Source organism: Gossypium arboreum, chromosome 3, assembly GCF_025698485.1.
Source record: "Gossypium arboreum isolate Shixiya-1 chromosome 3, ASM2569848v2, whole genome shotgun sequence".
NCBI classification, from domain to species: Eukaryota; Viridiplantae; Streptophyta; class Magnoliopsida; order Malvales; family Malvaceae; genus Gossypium; species Gossypium arboreum.
In genome coordinates, this window is record NC_069072.1 from 7,108,374 (window position 1) to 7,130,291 (window position 21,918).

General features: G+C 32.8%; 2 protein-coding genes across 5 annotated transcripts; both read right to left on the bottom strand.

Moving 5' to 3' along the window:
• Window positions 1–3,881: 3,881 nt before the first annotated feature.
• LOC108475026 (putative cell wall protein) lies at window positions 3,882–5,057 on the bottom strand. Of its 2 annotated transcripts, none has more exons than XM_053026200.1 (2): window positions 4,856–5,057; window positions 3,882–4,722 (listed from the first exon to the last, which is right to left on the bottom strand). In XM_053026200.1, the coding sequence occupies exon 2, from the start codon at window positions 4,374–4,376 to the stop codon at window positions 4,032–4,034; it is 345 nt and encodes a 114-aa protein (XP_052882160.1). In that variant the 5' UTR covers window positions 4,377–4,722; window positions 4,856–5,057; the 3' UTR covers window positions 3,882–4,031. The 2 variants fall into 2 exon arrangements, with proteins under 2 accessions (XP_052882160.1, XP_052882159.1); XM_053026199.1 differs by having other exon boundaries at window positions 3,882–4,728.
• Window positions 5,058–8,456: 3,399 nt separating this feature from the next.
• Window positions 8,457–12,156, bottom strand: LOC108474438 (probable protein phosphatase 2C 52). Of its 3 annotated transcripts, XM_053025481.1 has the most exons (7): window positions 11,763–12,156; window positions 10,962–11,021; window positions 10,094–10,575; window positions 9,666–9,992; window positions 9,461–9,578; window positions 9,147–9,370; window positions 8,457–9,051 (listed from the first exon to the last, which is right to left on the bottom strand). In XM_053025481.1, the coding sequence occupies exons 3-7, from the start codon at window positions 10,352–10,354 to the stop codon at window positions 8,581–8,583; spliced, it is 1,401 nt and encodes a 466-aa protein (XP_052881441.1). In that variant the 5' UTR covers window positions 10,355–10,575; window positions 10,962–11,021; window positions 11,763–12,156; the 3' UTR covers window positions 8,457–8,580. The 3 variants fall into 3 exon arrangements, with proteins under 3 accessions (XP_052881441.1, XP_052881442.1, XP_017631846.1); XM_053025482.1 differs by lacking the exon at window positions 10,962–11,021 and having other exon boundaries at window positions 10,094–10,442; XM_017776357.2 differs by lacking the exon at window positions 10,962–11,021.
• Between the last annotated feature and the right edge of the window lie 9,762 nt (window positions 12,157–21,918).

Sequence of the window (21,918 nt, forward strand, 5' to 3'; positions counted from 1 at the left end):
TAGATCCGAGGGCAAAGAAAGCTCTCTTTATGGGAATCACTTACGGAGTGAAGGGATTTCGTCTTTGGTGCTTAGACACAAAGAAAATGATCATCAGAGAGATGTTACCTTTGATGAATCGCCACATTGAAAAGGTAGTAGATAAAGATATTCAGACGGCGATACTCCACAACAGTGGAGTGTACTCCAAAACAGTGGAGTTTGAGCGGATGGGGATTTGCCCGAGTTAATAAGTCTAATTCTCCAGCCACAATGGAGGAATTAGAGGTTGAAGAGGTTCGACCCAAGAACCATTAAGTACACCGAACCGATTCTTTGTTGCAAGGCCAAGGAGAGAAATTCGTAAACTGCTCGATTCTTGATATGGTGGCCTCGCCCTTCCGTTGTTGATGATGATATTCTGTCACTTATCAAGAAGCAATGCAAAGCTTAGAAAGTGACAAATGGAAATGCGCCATGGATGAAGAAATGCGTCTCTCGGAAGAACAATACTTGGGAGTTGGCGCAATTACCGAAAGGTAAAAGGCAATCGGATGCAAGTGGGTATTCGCAAAAAAGATGGATCTCCTAGCAAGAAAGATGTTCGCTACAAGGCAAGGTTGGTAGCTAAAGACTACGCTCAGAAGGAGGGAATTGACTACAATGATGTATTTTCCCCTGTTGTGAAGCATTCCTCCATTAGAATTTTGTTGGCCTTGGTAGCACAGTTGAATTTGGAGCTAGCTCAACTTGATGTTAAGACGGCTTTCTTGCATGGTGAGTTAGAAGAGAGATCTATATGACTCATTTCGAAGGATACAAAGATCTGGTGGTAGAAATTGGGTTTGTAAGTTGAACAAATCGCTATATGGATTGAAGCAATCCCGAGGTAGTGGTACAAGCGATTTGATAGCTTTATGAAAAGCGAATACACAAGAAGCAAATATGACAATTGTGTGTATTTGCGAGAAGTGCATGACGGATCTTTCATTTATCTACTCTTGTATGTTGATGATATGTTAATCGCTCAAGAGCCAAAAGAGATAGATAAGTGAAGGCTCGGTTGAATCAAGAGTTCGAGATGAAAGATCTAGGTGAGGCTAAGAAGATTCTCGGCATGGAGATAAGTAGAGATAGACAGAGAGGCAAGCTTTGCTTGAATCGAAGCAATATCTGAAAAAGGTATTACAATATTTTGGTGTAAATGAAAACACAAAACATGTAAGTACCCACTTGCTTCTCATTTGAAACTTAGTGCTCAATTATCTCCAAAAGCGAAGAAGAAAGAGAATATATGGCAAAAGTCCCATATGCAAATGCAGTTGGGAGTTTGATGTATCGATGGTGTGTCTGCTACCGACATTTCACAAGTGTGTTGGAGTTGTGAGCGGTATATGCATGATCCCGAAAAGGACATTGGCAAGTCAGAAATGGATTCTACGGTATCTTCAAAAACCGTAGATGTTGGTTTAATTTTGAGCGAGGATGAAGCACTTGGTGGGTTTGTAGTTGGATATGTTGATTCCGACTTTTTGGTGATTTAGATAAGCGTCGTTCAACTACGGGTATCTGTTTACTCTTGCGAAAGCCCGGTGAGTTGAAGTCTACCTTACGATCTCATGATGGTGTCTACTACTGAGGCGTAATATATGGCGATTCTGAAGTCATTAAGGAGGCTATTTGGCTTAATGGATTGTTGAAAGACTTGGGAGTTGATCAAAGTCACATTAGTCTATATTGTGACGATCGAGCGCTATTCATTTAGCGAAAAATCAAGTCTATCATTCAAGAACCAAGCATATCGATGTAAGATATCACTTTGTGCGGGAAGTCTTTGAAAAGGAAAAATTCTACTTGAAGATTCCGACAAGCAGATAATCCCGCAGATATGATGACCAAGGTGGTAACAACAATCAAGTTTAATCATTGTTTGAACTTGATTAACATCCTGAGAATTTGAGCACCTTCAGGTGTATGGCGCTCGAGAGCGCATTTGTAGGCACTACAAAAGATAGCTTTATCGAATTTGGGGAGTTGAAGAAAGTGTGTGAAGATGTGATTATCCTAATCAAATCTTCAAGGTGGAGATTGTTAACATTAATGGAAGACAATTAATAATGGTTGCCATTAACATTAATGGGAGACAATCAAAAATGACAACCACCAACTTTGGAAAAGTGGCATGGGATAATTTTTTTTTGGTCCTTGAGATAATGGGCTATTTATAGTTTGGTCCTTGAACCTCAACTATAAATAGGCCTTCTCATTCTCATTTCATCATCCCAACCAATCTTTCTCTCTTAGTTTCTCTCTTCTCCCATTTGAGAATTCTTAAGGAATTCTATTTGTTTGTAATATTTTGAAGATAGTAAAGTTATCATCCGGTGTTAGTGCCGAGGACGTAGGTATAATTTACGAACCTCGTTAAAACTCTTGTGTTCTTTTGTCCTATTTTTCTTTCAATATTTGAGGGTATAATAGTAGTATTTAATTGTGCTATTAAATTACGTTAGAAGGAATATTCTGACTAAGGAAAGACTTGGTATTTAAGAGATCCTTGTGATCCACCTCTCTTCCCTGGGAATTGAACTTTGTGTAATTTTTTAGTACAATAATTTACACGCTTCCGACCCTATTAGAACAACACTCCTGATGTTCATTCCAATATGGCAAATATTTCAAATTAACACTTGTTTTTAAAAATAGAATGCAAATTTATTTCAGGTCGAAAAATAAAACTCTTAAATTTTAGTTCTTGTAGAGGATTTCTAAATGTACCAGTAGTTGTTACTTGCTAGTTTTGTTGATATTGCAGGTAACCACTCTTTTAATCTGCTTTAACAAAAACCAACAAGTAATTAAGACAATAATTGATATGTGACTTTGCATTCTCTTCAGCTGTCCCTTTTGAAATGCCTTTTCTTCCTTCTCCCTTGCTGACATTGGTCCCCATCCTTAAATATGAAAGCATAGGTTCTTTGATCCGGGACCATGAGGGAATTTGGATGATTGGCTCCTATAGACATTTTCCTAAGGCAATTTGTGTTGAGGTTCAAGTTTGAGCCCTTAAAGATGGATTTAGTTTAGCATTAGATCTTAATGTTACATATATTGATATTGGAGTTGTTGCTATTATTATTATCCATTTTATGTCTAGTATGAATAATTTTAATCCTTTGCTATGTCCATTAATCGATGAATACAGGATGCTCCTTGTTAATATGACTTCTAAGAGCCTCAGACATGTTTTTCGAGGAGGAATAGATGTGCGAATACACTTGCCTATTTGAGGAGTAATGTTCGGCCTTCCTCTCAATCGGATGTGCTATCTCCTAATGAATTCTTTTGTATTTGTAACTCCCCTTCTCCACTTTCCCCTTTATTGCTTGCAAATGCTAGGGGCGAAACTGTGTCTCGAACAGTTCACTGAGTTTTGTTAATGCTATCCTGTCACCTTTTTGACAAAAAAAAAAAAAGCATGGCCATATAAAAGTGACCAAGCTTTCAATTATTGACACGGAAAAAGCTTCTTTTTTTTTTATTTTAATACCAGCATTTATCCTAATCTCATTGCATTTTATGAACTATAAGTAGCATGACTATCGCCCTTATTGACACAGTCGAGTACGATGATGCTGGTCTCATGGCCAAGTTTATACTCTAATCATCCTTGACATTTCAAATGACCGAATCAATTTATATTTAAGCCTGCAAGCTAAGAGCAAACTGTAGGATCTAATATGGTCAAATGGGAAAACAGAGTAAATAGGCAAAGACCATGATTAGTTTCCACACTGAAATACATGATAATTACTTGGGAAGTAGTTTTCCAAGCGGAAAATGCAAATTAGACACTGGACTCGATGGCAATGATGAACTAAAAACATTTGCATCTTGCACGCTTGTTTTATCCTAAAACACGACAATCTAAAACTAGTATCACGTTAAATATAAGAATATGATAGACTAGACTGAATACAATGGGAGTATGGAAACTGATTGCCTTTATTATCTAATATCATTATTAAGTTTCACATTTAGCAGAGCAATGTTCAAGGATGTTGACGCTTTCCTGCAGATGCACTGCCAGCACCATTGCCAGGTATTGGCACCTCAAACCCAGGGTTTGGAACAAACGTGTCGTCTCCACCTGGAATATAGCCAGATCCACCATCTGTTGAGCCACCAATGCGGCCGCAATATGGATTTTTGGGTTCAAGGCCTGGAATGAGCACGCTGCTATCATGTCCAATCAGCCACTCGGGATGCTTCGCTTGATTAGCATTCTCTGGGTTTCTTGGGATGTTACGTGTTGCAACTGCCTGCCTACCAATAGCAAGAAGAATGCTGACGACGAAAACTTGAGCAAGAAGAAAGGAAGTAATTTTTGAAGCCATTATCAGACGAGTATTAAGGTTTTTGAGAGTTAATAGTGAAGAGATAGGGTTGGACGTCCTTGGATGGTTGAAAGAGAAGAAAATAGCGCTTCTTATAGGTGAGGTTTAACGGAGTTGGTCGATCATTTGGCGGCGAGTTAAAAAAAAGAAAGAAAAAGAGGGTTCCATTGTGAAAAAGCCATTGAAAGGTGTTGCAAAAGCAGAAGCTAGAAGATAATTGCAAGGTTAGGTTGGCTAGGGTTGTCGGGTTGGCTGAGATTTTGCGGTGAGTTATGATATTTTCCGGTTATTATCATTTCTTAGTGCACTCCATCATCCCATTTCCTTTGAACCAAAGCATCATCCCCTACAACTTTGCATGGTAGATTAGATATTTAAGAGATTTTGTCATGACCAGAATAGATAAACATTTGAGGTTGCATTCTTACTACACATACGTTCGGAGACGAACATGCAGTTTAGCGGATAATAATACCTACCTAGCCTCTTCCTCCACCACCATTCTCGACAACTTGAAGCTGTTTTGTCGTGTCTTTCCCCAACTGCGGTGCCTTCGTGTAACTTTTATGTACGGTGGCTTACAGATTCTTGTCCACTAATTATGACAAGCCACAATATAATGTTAGAATTAAAGCTGCTGGTGACTTGTTTGTTAAAAGCCACCAACTAACTAAAAAGGAGGCAAATAAAGGATTTAGTGATCAGAATCAAAGAATTTTTAATCCATAATGCTCTTCTGAATATATTTAATGCCTACAAAATGCTGGTGAGATGAATATTCTCTATTGATTTAACTTCTATAATATTATGGAATCAATAAAATATTCGCTTTTTTTTATTTATTCTGATAAAATAAACTTTTCTAAATTGCTACTTCTTATTTTAAATTAAATTTCACTGCATTTTTCTTTTATTTTTAATTAAGCTATTTTCTATTATAATTAAGCTTTTTCTTTTTATAACTACAAGTGTCTTTTATCTGTTTTACTATCTAAAATTATTATTATTTAAGTCAAAATAAGTAGTATTCAAGTAAAATTTTAATTCTCAATATTCTAAGAAAAGGAAAATAACAAGAAATCTTAAACTCTACACAAATTCGAGTCCAATTCTCAAATATTAACTAAAACTAGGATCCAAATTGATAATCGCAAATAATATCAACTTCACTTATCTTCGTTTTTTATTAATGAAATAACAACGCTGGAAGACAAAGGATCGCAGTCTGTATGTGTAGCCAAAATATTCAAACAACCAAAAAGGGGACGAAGGGATATTCATTTGGTTACAACTGCGAAATAAAATATCCACAACATCAAAGAGTTCTCCTTTGTCAATCAACAGGAATTCCTACATAGCATGACAATGTTTTTATGCCATTAAGAACATGTGACTTTGGGAAACAAAAGTCAACAGAACAGAATGCTTAAAGCAAGTATTTATACGAGCCTCTACTTTCAAACTCATAATCACAATCTTCTGTCAATGTGGTCATATACTTTGAGTAATCTTTTAAATATTCTCTCTGCAACTTCTCGGAAAATTTGGTGGAAACGTTGCCTCTATACCTAAAGCAAATAAACAATTCGCATTAACAATGAAAATAGCTTACCATACCTGAATCTAATATAACTTGAAAACTTTAAACAAATCAATTGAAACTATTCATAAACAATGTTTAAAATGAACATCAATTTCGTATAGGTCGACAAGCATCCTGGGAATGAAAGCTACCTACCACACGTTTCGGTTAAAATGAACATTAATTTTAGATATCTCAATCTCTATGGAATTGATTCTACTCCTTATACTATTGTTTTACATTCTATTTAGGTGCAAGAATTTATATTTAGTAGATTCGACACCTATTAATGTACGACAATTGGCCATGAAAATCTCGTTGATTTCATTTGGATCGAGCCAAACTTTTTCTTTTCCACACTTTAAAACACTCGTCGAGAGCCATTTATGTAGCTAAGCAAAACCATCTCTCTCCCTCCTTAACCCTAGGGTTTCAAGGGTGGCATGGAGAAAAAATGGATTAAGGAAGAAGAAGATGAATAGTGGTGGGACTAAAAAATAGTAAAAAATGATGATATGGCGTGCACAATCCGCTGTTGTTAGGGAATTTAACACTCGGGTAACTAAAATGAAAGTATTGTAAAAGTTAGGTGACAACTGAATAGTTTTTAGTAGTTCACTCAATATATATATTTGAATAATCTTTTTAGACATTCTGATCATATTTACTTTTTAGAACTATTGATCATCTCTCCCAAACTCATAAATAGGAGAATAATGTGTTTAGTGCACTCGAACTCACGTCTTCCTATATTGACAATAATACCCATGTCAATCGAACTAAAACTTAATTGATCATTGTACTCTATTTACACTATTATCATACTTTTAAATATTTTTTCTTCACATTAATATTAGTTTATCTAACGAATTTATAGTTTTGCTAATTAACTTTTCATTTACTGTTTGATAAATAAATTTTACTATTATTCTGTAAATTTTGATTAATTTTAACATTATTTATATATAAAAGATAATCATATTTTAACATTTTTCTTTATTATATATCGTAAATATTTTCCCACATGATGTTTTAAAACAAATTTAAATAATACACAATTACAAGTATATATATAAGTAAAATTATAAATAATACATATCCGATCAATAATTAAAATCAACTCAATACAAAATATAATAAAACAAAAATCAAATATATGTAGACTTTGATCAAAATATATCAACTAAAAAGAACATGATTAACTAAAATTAAAATATATTTAAACTTGAATTAAAATAAATCTAATTACAATCTGAAACTGAATCCATACATCATATTATACATGATAAAACTTCAACTGGCGGCCAAAACATCATTGGCTAATCTAATAATACTAAACTAAACATTAGTATACCGCTTTGCTCACAAGCTAAGTGTGTCGAATGTAATTTTCGCATCATAAATTATATAGATATTCATTTAATTATTATTATTTTTATTTTAAGTACTTAAAATAAAAAATTATAATTGAATACTCACGTTACATAGTTTGATTATTTTAGTCATTCTAGCTAAAATTACAAATGGCAAATTGATGTAGCAGTCAAAAGAATCGATATAATAACAAATTTAGCCCTAAATTTTTACATATCCTATCAACTTAATCATAGTTTTAAAAATTAACCTCAAAGTTTAAATGATTTCAATTTGATTCTGATCTGAAAAATTAAAATAGATTTATTAAAAATATAATAATAATTTTAAATTTTATATAAATATCAAATAAAATAAAAATCTCCCCTACCCTAGATAACGGAGTTGGGAGATTTTATTTTATTAAATATTAATATAATTATATTTATTTAATATTAATATTAATATAAAATTTAAATTTATTATTATATTTTTAAAATACTTATTATTATATATTTCTTTTAATTTTTAGAATTAGGATTAAACTGAGGTTATTTGTAAACTTTGAAAGTTGAATTTTAGAATTATAACTAAATTAATATAATATGTAAAAGAAAATATCAAGGTTAAATTTGTTATTATACCAAATTTTAATTGCCACATTAACTTATCATTTATGATTTTAGCCAGACTAATCAAAATGATTAAATTATGTAATAAGCGTTTCAATTGTAAAATTTTTATTTTAAGTGCTTAAAATAAAAAATTTTAATAATTAAATGACTATCTATTAATCTACTCTGTTTTAATAACTAGAAATCAATACGTGTGATCATAACAGTTGCAATTTTATAAAAAAACAACAATCAAACAGTCTCATGACTTTGGCCTTTCCCCCTCGGGATTCAGTGTGCTCAGAATTGCAGAACCAATGAGCCATCGTCAATTGAAAGCAATAACTTTAGAGTCAGATGGCTGATATTACTATACTCATTAATGGTTGTACATAGATATTATATTAATTTAGTGTCTTGATGAGAGAGATGAGGAGGACACCTAACTTAACCAATAGTTGTTGTACCAAAAAGAAGTTTGTACCCTGCATGTGATGATAATTTTGTTAGATCAGCTCACCAGCCCCTTGGTTGAGAAATTTCTTTAATTATAGCAGAAATGTACAACAAAATAGGCACCATTTCACTAGGACTTTCTTTTCCTTGGATATTACAGCAAAACAGTTCAGTTTCTTTTCTAGACAATACCCAAAAGTTAAGGGTTTGGTCTTTCCTCGGAAAATCTTGGAAGCTGGACAAGTGAGTTCACTCGTGTCACACCTTCCAGACCTGACCAGTTTTGATCCTCTGTCGAGACTGCATCCACATTTCCTTCAAACTCTGCTGCTAATCTCCCGTAACTGTCACTTTCTTCAGATGACCTAACCGTGAAATTCCTCGGCAAGTATAGCTCCGACTTCTGCCCATCATCAGTTTCTATTGCATTACCTGAATGATTACTTTGAACGGTTGCAGATGATAACCCCTGTTCCTCGTAATCAGATTCGGTGTCCATTTTCCCATCCAAAAATAAGCAAACCACCGCACAATCATCCATTTTTGAAGTAGGATACTTTAGTTTCCATTCGCGCGCAGCTGAGTCCACCAAAATCCTGGCAGCGGATGACCGGGTAGGAGCCAAGGATACAATCTCAACCACCTCTTCGTTGCTCAATACATCCCAAACCTATAATAAACAATAGTCCCTAAAGTGTTCTGGAAAATGTGGAAACCAAATTCACTTATAAAGAATAAATGGAAAATTTAAGGTGAACGAATTACCCCATCTGAGGCAAGAACAATGAATTGATCTCTCTCCGTAAGAAGCCGGTGGGAAAATTCAGGTATAGAGATAACGCCATATTCCTTCAAACAAAAATCCCCAAAAGCTCGAGCCATTGCTAGCCCAGGGGCATCATCAAATGGCAACCATACTCTCGGTACTTCGGGTTCATCTTGCAATGCGAAGACCCTACCTTTGCACTTTTTGATCCTTTCAGCTTCCCCTGAGGCATGTAAATTTAGTATTTAGTATATTACATCCGATTAAGCACGCCCACAAGGGGAAAAAGGATATGATTTGAGATCAAATGTACTTGGTAAATCAGGCTTCAGATCAACTGTCAATTGGATTGCTACCATTGAACCATTGCTATCCTTCGATCCCATAACCGCTCGAGAATCCCCGATATATCCCATGAAAAGGTTGTTGCCCTAAAAATAGTGAAGTCAACCCACATGGATTAGATGGAAAATAGAAAAGTTGAAGGTGAGGCGAAGAAACCAGTGATTCTCTCATACCTGTTTCACTATAGTGACAGCAGTGCTACCACTACAGAAGCAGTCCAAATTAGGATGGGATCTCAACTCTTTATCCATGGCTTTGTATGACTTCATGAATGTTTCCTTCCACAAACAATTTAATCTGTCCTCAGGAGAGCCATCCGATTTCTTCAAATCCCCCTTCAAACATGCTCCTCCGGACCCATTTTGCCTCGAGTGATATGAATGCATGGAGGATAGCAATTTAAGGGGCAGGGCATCTCGCACTTTGCAAGCAACGAGATGACCTTGTGGACCATGGCCATCAAATACACCACAAAAGGTCACATCTTCAGACATGAAATCCTACACGAATTTTAACCTCATCAGTCACATTGAGCATTTAAAGGGAACTTAGAATCAAAGGAAGTAAGGAACTCAAATTCAAAGTAACATCTAAAACTTACTTCCCATACAATCATGGCATCCTGGTTGATTCCCTTTCGACCCTGCTGAGTGAATATGCAAGAAGTTCGGCTCTTCCCATTTGTGAAAATCCTGTTGGGTACTGAGGGTAAATTCTGCAGCGTAATAACATGATCAGAGAACGTTCTCTTAGTTCTCTGTGTCCCACAAAATCCAATCTCGAAACACAAAGGAGAAACTGCCTCCCCACGGCTCCCGGAACTGCAAGTACTCCGACTACTAGTGGAAACACAACACCCCATTTCATCAGCTCCACAAACAAAACATCCGATTAAGTTAAAAAGCACAATGTTCCTCCTTGAGCCAGAAGAGATCTCAGGTATGTAGTTGCTGGAATGGTCAACGAAACCAAAGATTCCCACACATCAGGCCAGTTTACACCTCAAGGTATAGTTTAATATTCTTTAAAACTTGGTCAAATATATGATCCATTGAAGGTCTCGTATATAGAAAACAAAACCAGCTGATAAAATCAAGAAGACATTTAGTTAATTGATTTATTAAATCCATGGTTCCGGTAATGGCTGCATGTAAAATAAATCAAAAAAAGCAAATTGAAGATAATGCATATATAATAATCTTCCATGTGACACCAGAATAGAGTATGCTTAAAGTCTGTCCAAATAGTTCCTTATTCAAATTAATCCAAAGACTAAAAAGGAAAAAGACAGAAAAGTAGTAAAACAAGGAACATAGAAACCATCAAACAAGAAAACGATGTCTTTCTTTTGAAACAATGAAAGCAAACCATGGAATTCTTCTCTCTTGTATCATTTTCAAATCACAATGAAAATTGAGAACCCTTTTATATTTTCAAACAAAGAAGAAGAACAAACACCAAGATCTCACCTAAAGGAAACCTTCCACTCTCAGAGGCCTATGTATGCTTGGAGAAAACGACTAGCATCGCTGGAGTGAGAGATCGAGGAGAAAACAAAATGAAAAAGCATTAAAATTGAAGAACATTCTTGATGCTTTACCTTCTCTTCTCATGAAGAGAACTCTAAAGCGAGATCAAAACGAAGACTATAGAGTTAGCTGAGAAAAGGTATTAATGGAAAATGCTAAGCAGGCGAAAACCCAAAAAGATAAAGTTCAAATTTTTAAGAGAGAGAGAAAGGGAAGAACATGGTTCAAATTTTGAGTTGTGAGTTGGGGGAAAAACGATAAGAGGAAGATAAAGCAAAAACCGGAAAAGAAAAAAAAAAGCAGAAAAAGACGATACAAAAGAATGATTTTGTTAAGAGAACAAAAAAAAGAGAATAGTAGAAATCAAAGTTAAACATAAATAAGAAAACAGGAAACTCAAATTCACTGTTTTGTTGACTCCAAAATAAGATAAAAAAATGAAATGAAATGAAATGGAAGAAAAAAAAAAACAAAACAAAACACTAACAATGTAGAGCTAAAAGAAGAGTTGAAAGTTGAAAGTTCCACTCAATGACATTCAAAACTAAAGCAGAAAAAGAAAACCCATTTTTATTTTATAGAAAACAGATTAAACAAAGACCTTGCACGCTTGTCATAAGGAAGAAGCTTCATGCATGGGTAACATTATAGTTCAGCTAAAATTAAGGATCCAAAAAGAACCCAGAAAGAAAGAAGTTGGAGGAAATTCAGTGAATGGTTAAGCAAAAAGAAAGAAAATACCTCAGTTGTTTGCGGAGCAGAGGGGCGAAGGGTGCATTGATTAATTGCAAAAGCAGAGGCAAATAAGAGAAAGGTCCTTTGTTGAAGCCTGAAGGCAGTAGTGAGCAAAGAAGAGTTCTTTATGAACTTTCAATTCCCTGTTTTTAGTTTGGGTGTCATTGTCTCGGGCTTCGACTTGGTTAATGGTTAGGGGAGAGGTGAAATTTCGAACTAAGATACCAGGGCAGGGCAGGGGAAATGTGAAAAAATAAAATGGGAAAGGGCAATAAGATGGGGAGTGGATGGGCGGGCCGGTAGCACCCACTTGACTACATGAGAGAGCTCAGGCACTTTATTTGCTTTACGACGTGGGTTGGGGGCTGGATGGGACGGCCAACTTTGGGGTGTCGGGTTTCACTTGAATTTGGTTATTTCTATTTAGAAAATTATACTCTTTAACGATTTTAAAATTGGATTGGTGTTCACGGTTTATTCATTATAAAAAAATTCAATTCAATTGATATAATTAATTTTAATTTAATTTAATTGGTCCATATCGATTAACTTATTTATTCGAATAAATATATTCATCAGTTAAATTAAAATAATTATGATTATATAAGTATTTAAATGATTTTTAAAATTTTTAGTTAAGTATTTGTAAATTTTAAAATTAAATTTAAAAATTATGATCTATTTCGAGGTAAATTAAATATTATTAATTATTTAAATATAGTAATAATTTTTAGGTAAGGTATGAAAGCTTATTTAAATTTTTAAAAATATATAATTGTTGACATATGAATTTGGTAAATAAGTCTATTTTGGTATATGAATTTAGCATCTAGATTCATTTTAGACCTTGAACTCAAATTTTATTAAAATTTGATGATGTAACCAGTATTCTTGATATATGATTGAATTCGTTGGTTGGATTGATTAGATTGAGAATCAATTGGTATACTAGTCCAAACAAATGAGTTGAATTGATTGAATCAAAAACTGCTCGAAAACAGTAAAAATCTAAACTTGGACAAAAACAAATAGTTGAATAAGTTGAACCAATTTATTATTTATTTATTTAATCATTGTTGGTCTAGTAGTTGAATTGATCAAATAGATTATATCGAGAATTAATGGTTTAACTGGTTCAACCACGAGTCAGATTATTAGAACAATGTATCTGATACTATAAGATTGTACCACGTAATCACTTAAAAGTTCATATAAATTTTTTAATTTTCAAGTGATAAGGCGACACAATCTCAGAATGTCACATTATTAAACTTTTATATTTTTCAAGTTCATGAGCTAAAATGAATCTAATTATCAAGTTCAGATATCAAAGTAGATATAAAAAATTACGAGCACTAAAATAAACCTAATTACCAAATACAGGGTAAAAATTATATTAACCCTTTAAAATTATTATTTTTCTTTTAATTTTAATTTACTTATTGATTTATTTTTTGTTCAGTACAATGATTTCATTGATAGTTTGGTAAAGATGTTTGCAACCTTACTTTTCTAGAAGTGTTTTTCAAGTTAAATGAATTTGTAATCCCAGATAGTTTTAAATTCAAATCATTTCTGTGTTGTTTCTCATTTATATTTACAATATATTATAAATTTAATTTAAATTTTACAAATAATTTATATTCATTATTTTAAAATATTTATATATTTCATATATTATAATTATTTAAACTCGGTTAAAATTATTGAATTCAATTAATATCAAGAGTCAACCGAGTACGGACTCGTTAGAAAAATTACAAAAATGTTTTTCTATTTTTAAAATAAGTTATATTATTTTAGGGTACTTTAATCTTTTATTTTTCTTAAAACAAACCAATAAATGATTTGCATATGATGGGTTTTAAACCAATGACATTTGAGTCAATAAAATTTTAATTTTACCACTCGACCAAAGCTTTATCTTGCTACATTTAACACATTTTAATTTTATTATGTACACTTTATTATCTCCATAAATTGTATACATTGATAGTGTTATTGGTTGAGTTGGTGTCACAAGTTAACTCGACATCGACTCAAAATTGATGACAATACCATGATAAAAAATTGTAGTGCATTTATTATTCTTAATCTGATGTATATATGCGTTTAAATTTTGTTTTACTCATAATTTAAACTAGTTTTTTTTCATTTTAATATCGTCTATATTACATGTTTTATTATTATTTAGTTTCAAATCATACATTTTAATTATTTATTGTATGTTATTTTTACATACATAGTTTCATAGGCGTATACATATAATAGAATTTCTAATTTATTTTATTGGGAAAACTACACCTAATGACACTAATTTTTGCCACCAACCTCTTAAAACTTACAAAGATGTCACTAGTATTATCGTGATATTACAAAAATGCCACTTAGTCGTTTACTACCGTTACTGAAGTAATGTGTGTCTAATATGGCACGTTAAATGTGCCACATGCTTAATTTTTTTTTCCTTTTCTTAATATTAAAATTTATTATTTATTTATTTTTTCATATTTTTCCCTTTCTTCTTCTTTTCATTTTCATGTTCTTTCCCTTCCTACCAAATCTTAGCCGCCACGAATTTCACCACTGCAGGTGGCTTTTCCCAAACACTAAACTCGCTGGTGGATCTCCCAAGGTTGTCCCTTGATTCCAATAAGTCCAACCCCAACCTTTTCTCTCATTCTAGAGAAATAAACTCAAACATAAACCCATAGATGATGAGATGGTTAAACCAATGAAGCAAGCCTAGGGTGTGAAACCAATGGTGGGGATCGAACAAGATGGAGTTGGATCTGAAGGGATGCGTTGACAAGCAAGGGGTAGCCGTATATAGTCCAAGAATGAAATTCTTAGGAAAACTGTGCTTTAAATTGATAGCCTCATTGCCATCAGTGACGAAATGCACCTTTGAAACAACCACACCATGATAATTATGACGATTGCAGCTATTACAGTGGTGACGACGACATCACCTCATCCTCCTCCACCATTTCAATGTAAGGATACATTGCGTAAGACACAATGTGGGATTAATAAGCCTATTTTATTTTCATACATAGTTATGAGTTTTTTTTTTCTGTGTAGCAACCCCCTCCCCGAAAGAATAAATGATTTTAGTTTGGCTGACAATTATTGTTATATGGTTTTTGTTTGTCTAAAGTTACAAGACCATGGTAAAATTTTCAAACTCTACAATTCAATTTAGATATTTGAGGAGTTTAATCTATTTGAGTTCTAACAATTTCATTGTTGGTGTTTAAAAATAATTATTTTAGTGGTTTGTTGGGAAGGGAAAGAACATGAAAAAGAAAAGAAGGGAAATGAGAGTGGGGAAAGGAAAAAAAAGAAGAAGAAATAATGCAATAAAAAAGAAAATAAATATTTTAATATTAAGAAAAGGAAAAAATAATTTTTAAGCACATGACAAATTTAACGTGTCACATCATACACACGTTACCAAATAACGACAATAAACAGTTGAGTAGTATTTTTGTAATAATGCGATACGTTAGTGGCATCTTTGTAAGTTTTAAAAGGTTAGTGGAAAAAATTATAAATTAACCAAAATTTAGTGGTATTAGGTGTAGTTTATCCTATCTCATTTTGTGTTATAATTTAAGTTGAATAATTTTTAATACAATATTAGAGGTGGAAGAAGAGAGTTTTAAAATGACATAATAATAATAATAATAATAATAATAATAATAATAATAATAATAATAATAATAAAAAGACACGAAAAAATGATAATTTGCATTTATACATTCAAATTGAATTTTAAAAACAATTTATATTTATTACTTACAGTATTTAAAATCAATATTACATGCTTTATAATATTAGTGAATTAGAATACAATTTAACTTATTTATATTTTATAACAGCATGTTTAAAATGAATATTTTAACTTTTGACATATATCATAATATTTTAATTACTTAAAAGTATTTAAATTTGATGTTTTCTATATCATGTTTAAAATAAGCATTTTTATAAAACTTTTAAATTATATATTCCTGATGCGTCACGAAACTAACTAAAAATTTGACTAAGACAAGTGCACCTATCAATTAATAGTATAGCTACGGCGAGTAAAGATATTGTTCCCACGAAGACTAAAAGTACTAGTAATTACCGTTTTTCTATTATTTAACCTAATAATTCGAGTGAGTTGGTTAAAAACTAAAATTAACTAAATTAATTAACTAATAAACACGACGAAGAACAAATCACTAAAGTAATCAAGTAACAACCAAGAAGCGAAATAATACCTAGAAAAGAATTCACCTAGATTTCATCTGTCACTATCAATCTAGATTACTCAATTTTTTTTACTTAGCACTTTGATATGTAGAAATTTCTAAATTATGCAAATATCTCTTTCGAGCATAAAAACAACTAACTTTAGATTAATTAATTGAAATTTCTTTATAATTAAAACCCTTATTATCACATTAACTCGTGTTATAGATTCCCCTATTAGATTTGTCTCTAATTCAATAGATTTATGTCATCTTATTTCTATGATTGTATGCAACTCCATTTAATTATGCAAGATCTAATCTTAAACGGGGTCTATTCAACCACTAATTTAAGCACATCAAACATGGATCAATAATCTAGAAATATCAAACCAATAACTAAGCACACATAATTGAGAATAAGAAACTAAATATTTATTACTTAAAATAAAAATCAAATGACAAAATCCATCTTATGATTCATTTCCTCTAGGTATTTAGAAAATTAGTTCAGACTTGAACATAAAGATATCTAAGATACAATATAACCGAAAGAAATAAAGAAACTTATAATAATTTCCTAAGAAATTAGCTGACAATCTTTAATCTTGATGGAAATTTGCTTCAAAGTCAGTTTCAATGGTGTTTTTCGAGTTGTTTTCTTGAATATTCTTTGATGGCTTTGTCATATTTTCTTATTTTTATCATATATATGTATTAGAATGCCCGAAAAACTTAAAAGTCATGATTTTCTTTAGTTCTGTGTGAAATCTTGTGAAATCAACATGGCCTACCACACACCTGTGTGGGTCACACAGTTGTGTGGAATGGTTCAGTTCGTATGGCTCCTACAGCTTACTGTGACGCTCTGGTTTTTGGTCTTTTTTGCTCAAAAGTGAACATTGAATAATCACCCAAAAACACATTAAGAATAAGGTTAAAATATGTTTCTTTTAGCACTTATCACTTCCAATTCTTAAAATGGAAAATATTATTTGCTTAAGCATTTTCAAATTTATCTTCTTTGAAATATTCTAACAATAACTATTATGAATTGAGATATCAACAAGTGTTTGACACAGTGGTAAAGTACATTGCATTCTTAAAAGGAAAATGTAAGTTCAAAACCTAAAAATGATATTGTTAGGATAGGTAACTACAAATCTTAAACATAAATAATAAAATAAACATGATAGATAAAAAAACAACATTAGTAGTTTCTTTGAAGGGAAAAAATGTACATAGTAGTGTAACACCCCAACACTTAACTCTGATGTTGAATCCGAATGTGTGATATCATATTACGTTGTCAAAGCAACTCAAACTAACTTACTACTTAAACTACATCATTAAATGAATAATTTGTCGAGAAATGTGCCCATATTGTAGTAAACATGTAACTATTTTCTATGTATTTGAACAATGAATAAATGAATAAAGTTAATTTCACATTTCACTATTATATCTTTTGTGTTTCTGTTTTTCATGTTTTGTATACATAGTGAACTTGTGATAAACAAATATTAGCTCATTGATTGTCTAAGTTTGGACTGATGATAAGTGGTACTGTAAGAATGTTTACATTGCAAGAAAGACAACTTACTTCAGTAGATAATCTAAACGAGTCTGTAATCCCATAAAAGAATCAAAGTGAGCATTTGATTCAAATACTTAGAATGATTATTATGTCATCTACAATTCCAATTAAGGAGATGGCTAGCCTTAGCTATCGAAACAGCTGACTCCACGGGTAGAGACATAGATGTACGCATTAAAAGAATAATATATTGAACTAGACCCAAGTTGAATTAATTATGAATCTGTTTTTGAATTAATTCACTTGTGATGTTTATGGTGTGACTTATCTAAATCCTAAGTTAATCATTAACCATACTTATGTAACTCATGTGCTTTGATATAAGTGGAAGTTTATGCTCTAAAGATGATCGAGCCAATAGACGATATGTTGGGTACATAACTTGTGTATGACATAACTTTACTAGAAACAATGAAATTCATAGCTCGATTAAAAAGTTAATGATATCCTATCATTGGTATTTTGTGGATTAATAAATATGGAATGCGGTCACAAGTTGCTTGTTCTCGAACGAGTAATTTATCACAATCATTAGTTGAAAGTGGTCATATTAATCACTAAGAAGATACGATGGTGGCATTGAGTGAACGTATTTAACTCAAAGAAATAAAATAGTATCATATTAGAGTAACACACACATGGCGAGACCATTGGACAAAGCAGTTGGATGGATTGATTTCATAAAGAGTAAACAATAAAGAGTTTTCAATCATGGTGCTTATTGTGGACTTACTCTATGATTAAATAAATTGCGAATTATTGGAATGATGCTTCTGAACATAATTGCAATTATTCGAGCTTAATTGTATATGTCTGATCGGTCTTTCCGCTAGTTTAATAAAAGCTCAATTGATCTGCATTTGAATCAGAAGAAAATTCTGCGACTTTGGAAATAATTTATTGAGTCGATTTATTCGATATGAAATTAAATTAGGTGGTCATGTGAATTGTTCAATTAGTGTAACACCCTATTCTCAACCCGATTTATTGGATCAGAATATAAGATGTCCCAATACTTACATACTTAATAAAATTTTACAATCTACGAAAGCCATATTAAATGTACCTCTTATTTATTTAAAATATTTTCTAAGACAAAAGGTTTGAATGAAACATTTATCATTTGTCACATACTCTCAAAGGTAGTATAAACTCTTACGACATACATGTTTGATTAAACAGATATTTTTGTAGCGTGTATTATTTGATAATATATTTCTAAAAGTGCCCCTTTATATGCATAACATTTCTCTCAATCTACCACCATGGTGCATCCCTGGCTTGGTCCCCCCGGCACATTGGTTTAATTCTCAGAACTTGCATATAAAAAGACATATAAGTTCAAATGAACTTAGTGAGCCTCACTCATTATTACCTTTAAGTGATGTTGTAGAATTTCTCGACTCAAAGGTTTTTGGAATTCCTTTCAGACCTTGGCAAATACTTTTCTAATTCCTAATTGGAGGATAACCATGTGCCAATTAACTGTCTTATACATATTTTAGCCGACTGGAGGATTTCAGACTTCACACCATATTTCGAATCACATTACACAAGTTCTTTGCAGATAGTAGTTGGATACTCTTCCTCGAACGATACCCAACATATACTATTTTTGACGGATTCCTTTGTTATAACACCCCTAACCCATATCCGTTGCTGGAACAGGGTTACAGAACATTACCGAAATTTACAGAACAAATACAATTAATTTATGTCATTTACTATTCATATCCGGAACCAATCATATTATCCCTTAATTGGACTATCGAGGACCAATTTATACATTAGAAACAAGTTGGGACTAATTCGAGATCTTAGAGAATTTTTCGCAAATTTTTTAAAATTTCTTTATATGCAAGGGACACGCGCCTGTGTGATCAGGCTGTGTATTCGATGTAAGGCACACGGCCGTGTCCCAGCCTGTGTTCAAAATTAGGGTAGCTACTGACTTAGGTCACACGGCTAGCCACATGCCCGTGTACTAGGCCGTGTGGACAATTTAATTTTCAAAAATAGGTGCAGGATTTACACGGCCAAGACACATGACCGTGTGTTAGGCCGTGTATTTCACACGGCTGAGACACACACCCATATGACCAATTTTGAGCATTTTGTTTCTCAATTTTTAAGTTACAGGGACACACGGCCAAACCACACACCCGTACACATGACCGTGTATTACACACGGTTGAGACACACGCCCGTGTGTCTATATTAACTTGCATACATATACCAACCAATTCAAGACATTAAAACCAAGCCGACGTTAACATTATACATGATATATCATCACATGTATTCAAAAATACTTTTTTTAAACATATATGTTTAACATAATTCAATCTAACCATACCAAGTACACATATATTAATCATATTATAACCTCATATACATATTCACTAAACATACCATCACTAGCCATTCCAATGGCTAGATTACAAACAACCATTACATGTCAACATTAGCCAAGTTAGCCTATACATGCCATTATACCAAAATAAGTTTGCTATTTATACCAAAACGAGTTGAAGGATAGTGTGATGGTGCTCCGACAGATTCCATCCTTTACAAGCTTTCGAGCACTATAAAATAGAGGAAAAAAGAAAAAGTAAGCATTTAATGCTTAGTAAGTTCGCATAAAAGGAATTTAACTTACCATTTATATTCAATTTAAGTAATCATGTAAATATCATTCATCCCAACAAATTGGCCAATTGCCTAATCACATACACTCAATCAAACAATTTAGTCATGAATTTCTAAATACTGTTCAAGTAATAAAGATGAGCTCATCATATAATAACTTTCATACACATATAATTTTCTTATCATATTTCCATATAACATATACATTTCTATGATAAATCATCTCAACTTCAGATTAGCCATAACAAAACTTTTCCCGTTGAATTTATTTGAATTATCGATAGATACACATGTAGTACACTTGAAATGTACAACACTGTAAGCCATCAACTCATATTCAGGGGTACCCAATTAGGGCACATAATTAAGAAGTGTAACACCCCTAACCCGTATCTGTCGCCGAAACAGGGTTACAGAATGTTACCAGAGTTTACAGAATAATTTCATATAAATCATGTCATTTACTATTCATATCCAAAACTAATCATATTGTCCCTTGAATGGACCTTCGAGGCCCAATTTAAGCATTAGAAACAAGTCCGGACTAAATCAAAATTTTCCCTATGTACAGGGGTCACGCGTCTGTGTGGGTAGGCTGTGTGGCTCACACGGGCAAGTGACATGCCCATGTCTCAGGCCGTGTGGGCATTCAATGTGAGGCACACGGTCGTGTCCTAACCCTTGTCCTTACTTATGTAACTCTCTAACTTGTGCCACACGGTCTACCAGATGCCCGTGTGTTAGACCGTGTGGTCAATTTAATTTTCACAAATTAGGTACAAGTTTCACATAGCCAAGACACACACTCGTGTTTTAGGCCATGTAACACATACGACTAAGACACACGCCGATGTCTTTACTCGTGTGCCAAATTCTGTTTCTCAGTTTTAAGATGCAAGGGACACAAGGCCAGTCCAAATGCCCATATGCCAGGCCGTGTGTCACACAAGGTCAAAACACACGCCCGTGTGTCTACCTGTATGGACAAAATAAAGTCATTTCCTAGCTTTATTTCCCACCCAAATTTTTCTATTAACCTATAAAAACACTTACACGTATATAACAACCAAATTCCAAGCATTAAACCAAGCAATCATCATTAACATGTATGAAATAACATCACATATTTTCATATAGTCAAACTTACCCCTTTTAGTAAAGACATACATTTTACTTTAATTCAACCAAACCATACCATATACATATATATTAACATGATATAACCTTGTAATAATATACCAAATCAAACCATTACTAGCCATTCCAATGGCTGGATTACAAACAACCATTAACAAGCCATTAATTGGCCAAATTAACCTATACATGTCATTATATCAAAATAAGTTTATTATTTATACCAAAACGAGCTAGTGGATAGTGTGATGATTCTCTGACTGATCTCCAACCTTTGCGACCTTTCGAGCACTATAAAACAAAAGAAAAAAAACCTAGTAAGCATTTAATGCTTAGTAAGTTCGTATACCGGAAAGTAAACTTACTAATCATATTTATTTAAATAAGCATAACAATAACATGCTTTCCAGAAAATTAGAAAATTTGCCTAATCACATACATTCAAATAAGCAAGTTAGTCACATAATTCACATGTACATCAAGTAAGCATGGATGAGCTCATCATGCTATAAACTTTCAGGTATTTTAGAAGCATTCGAGG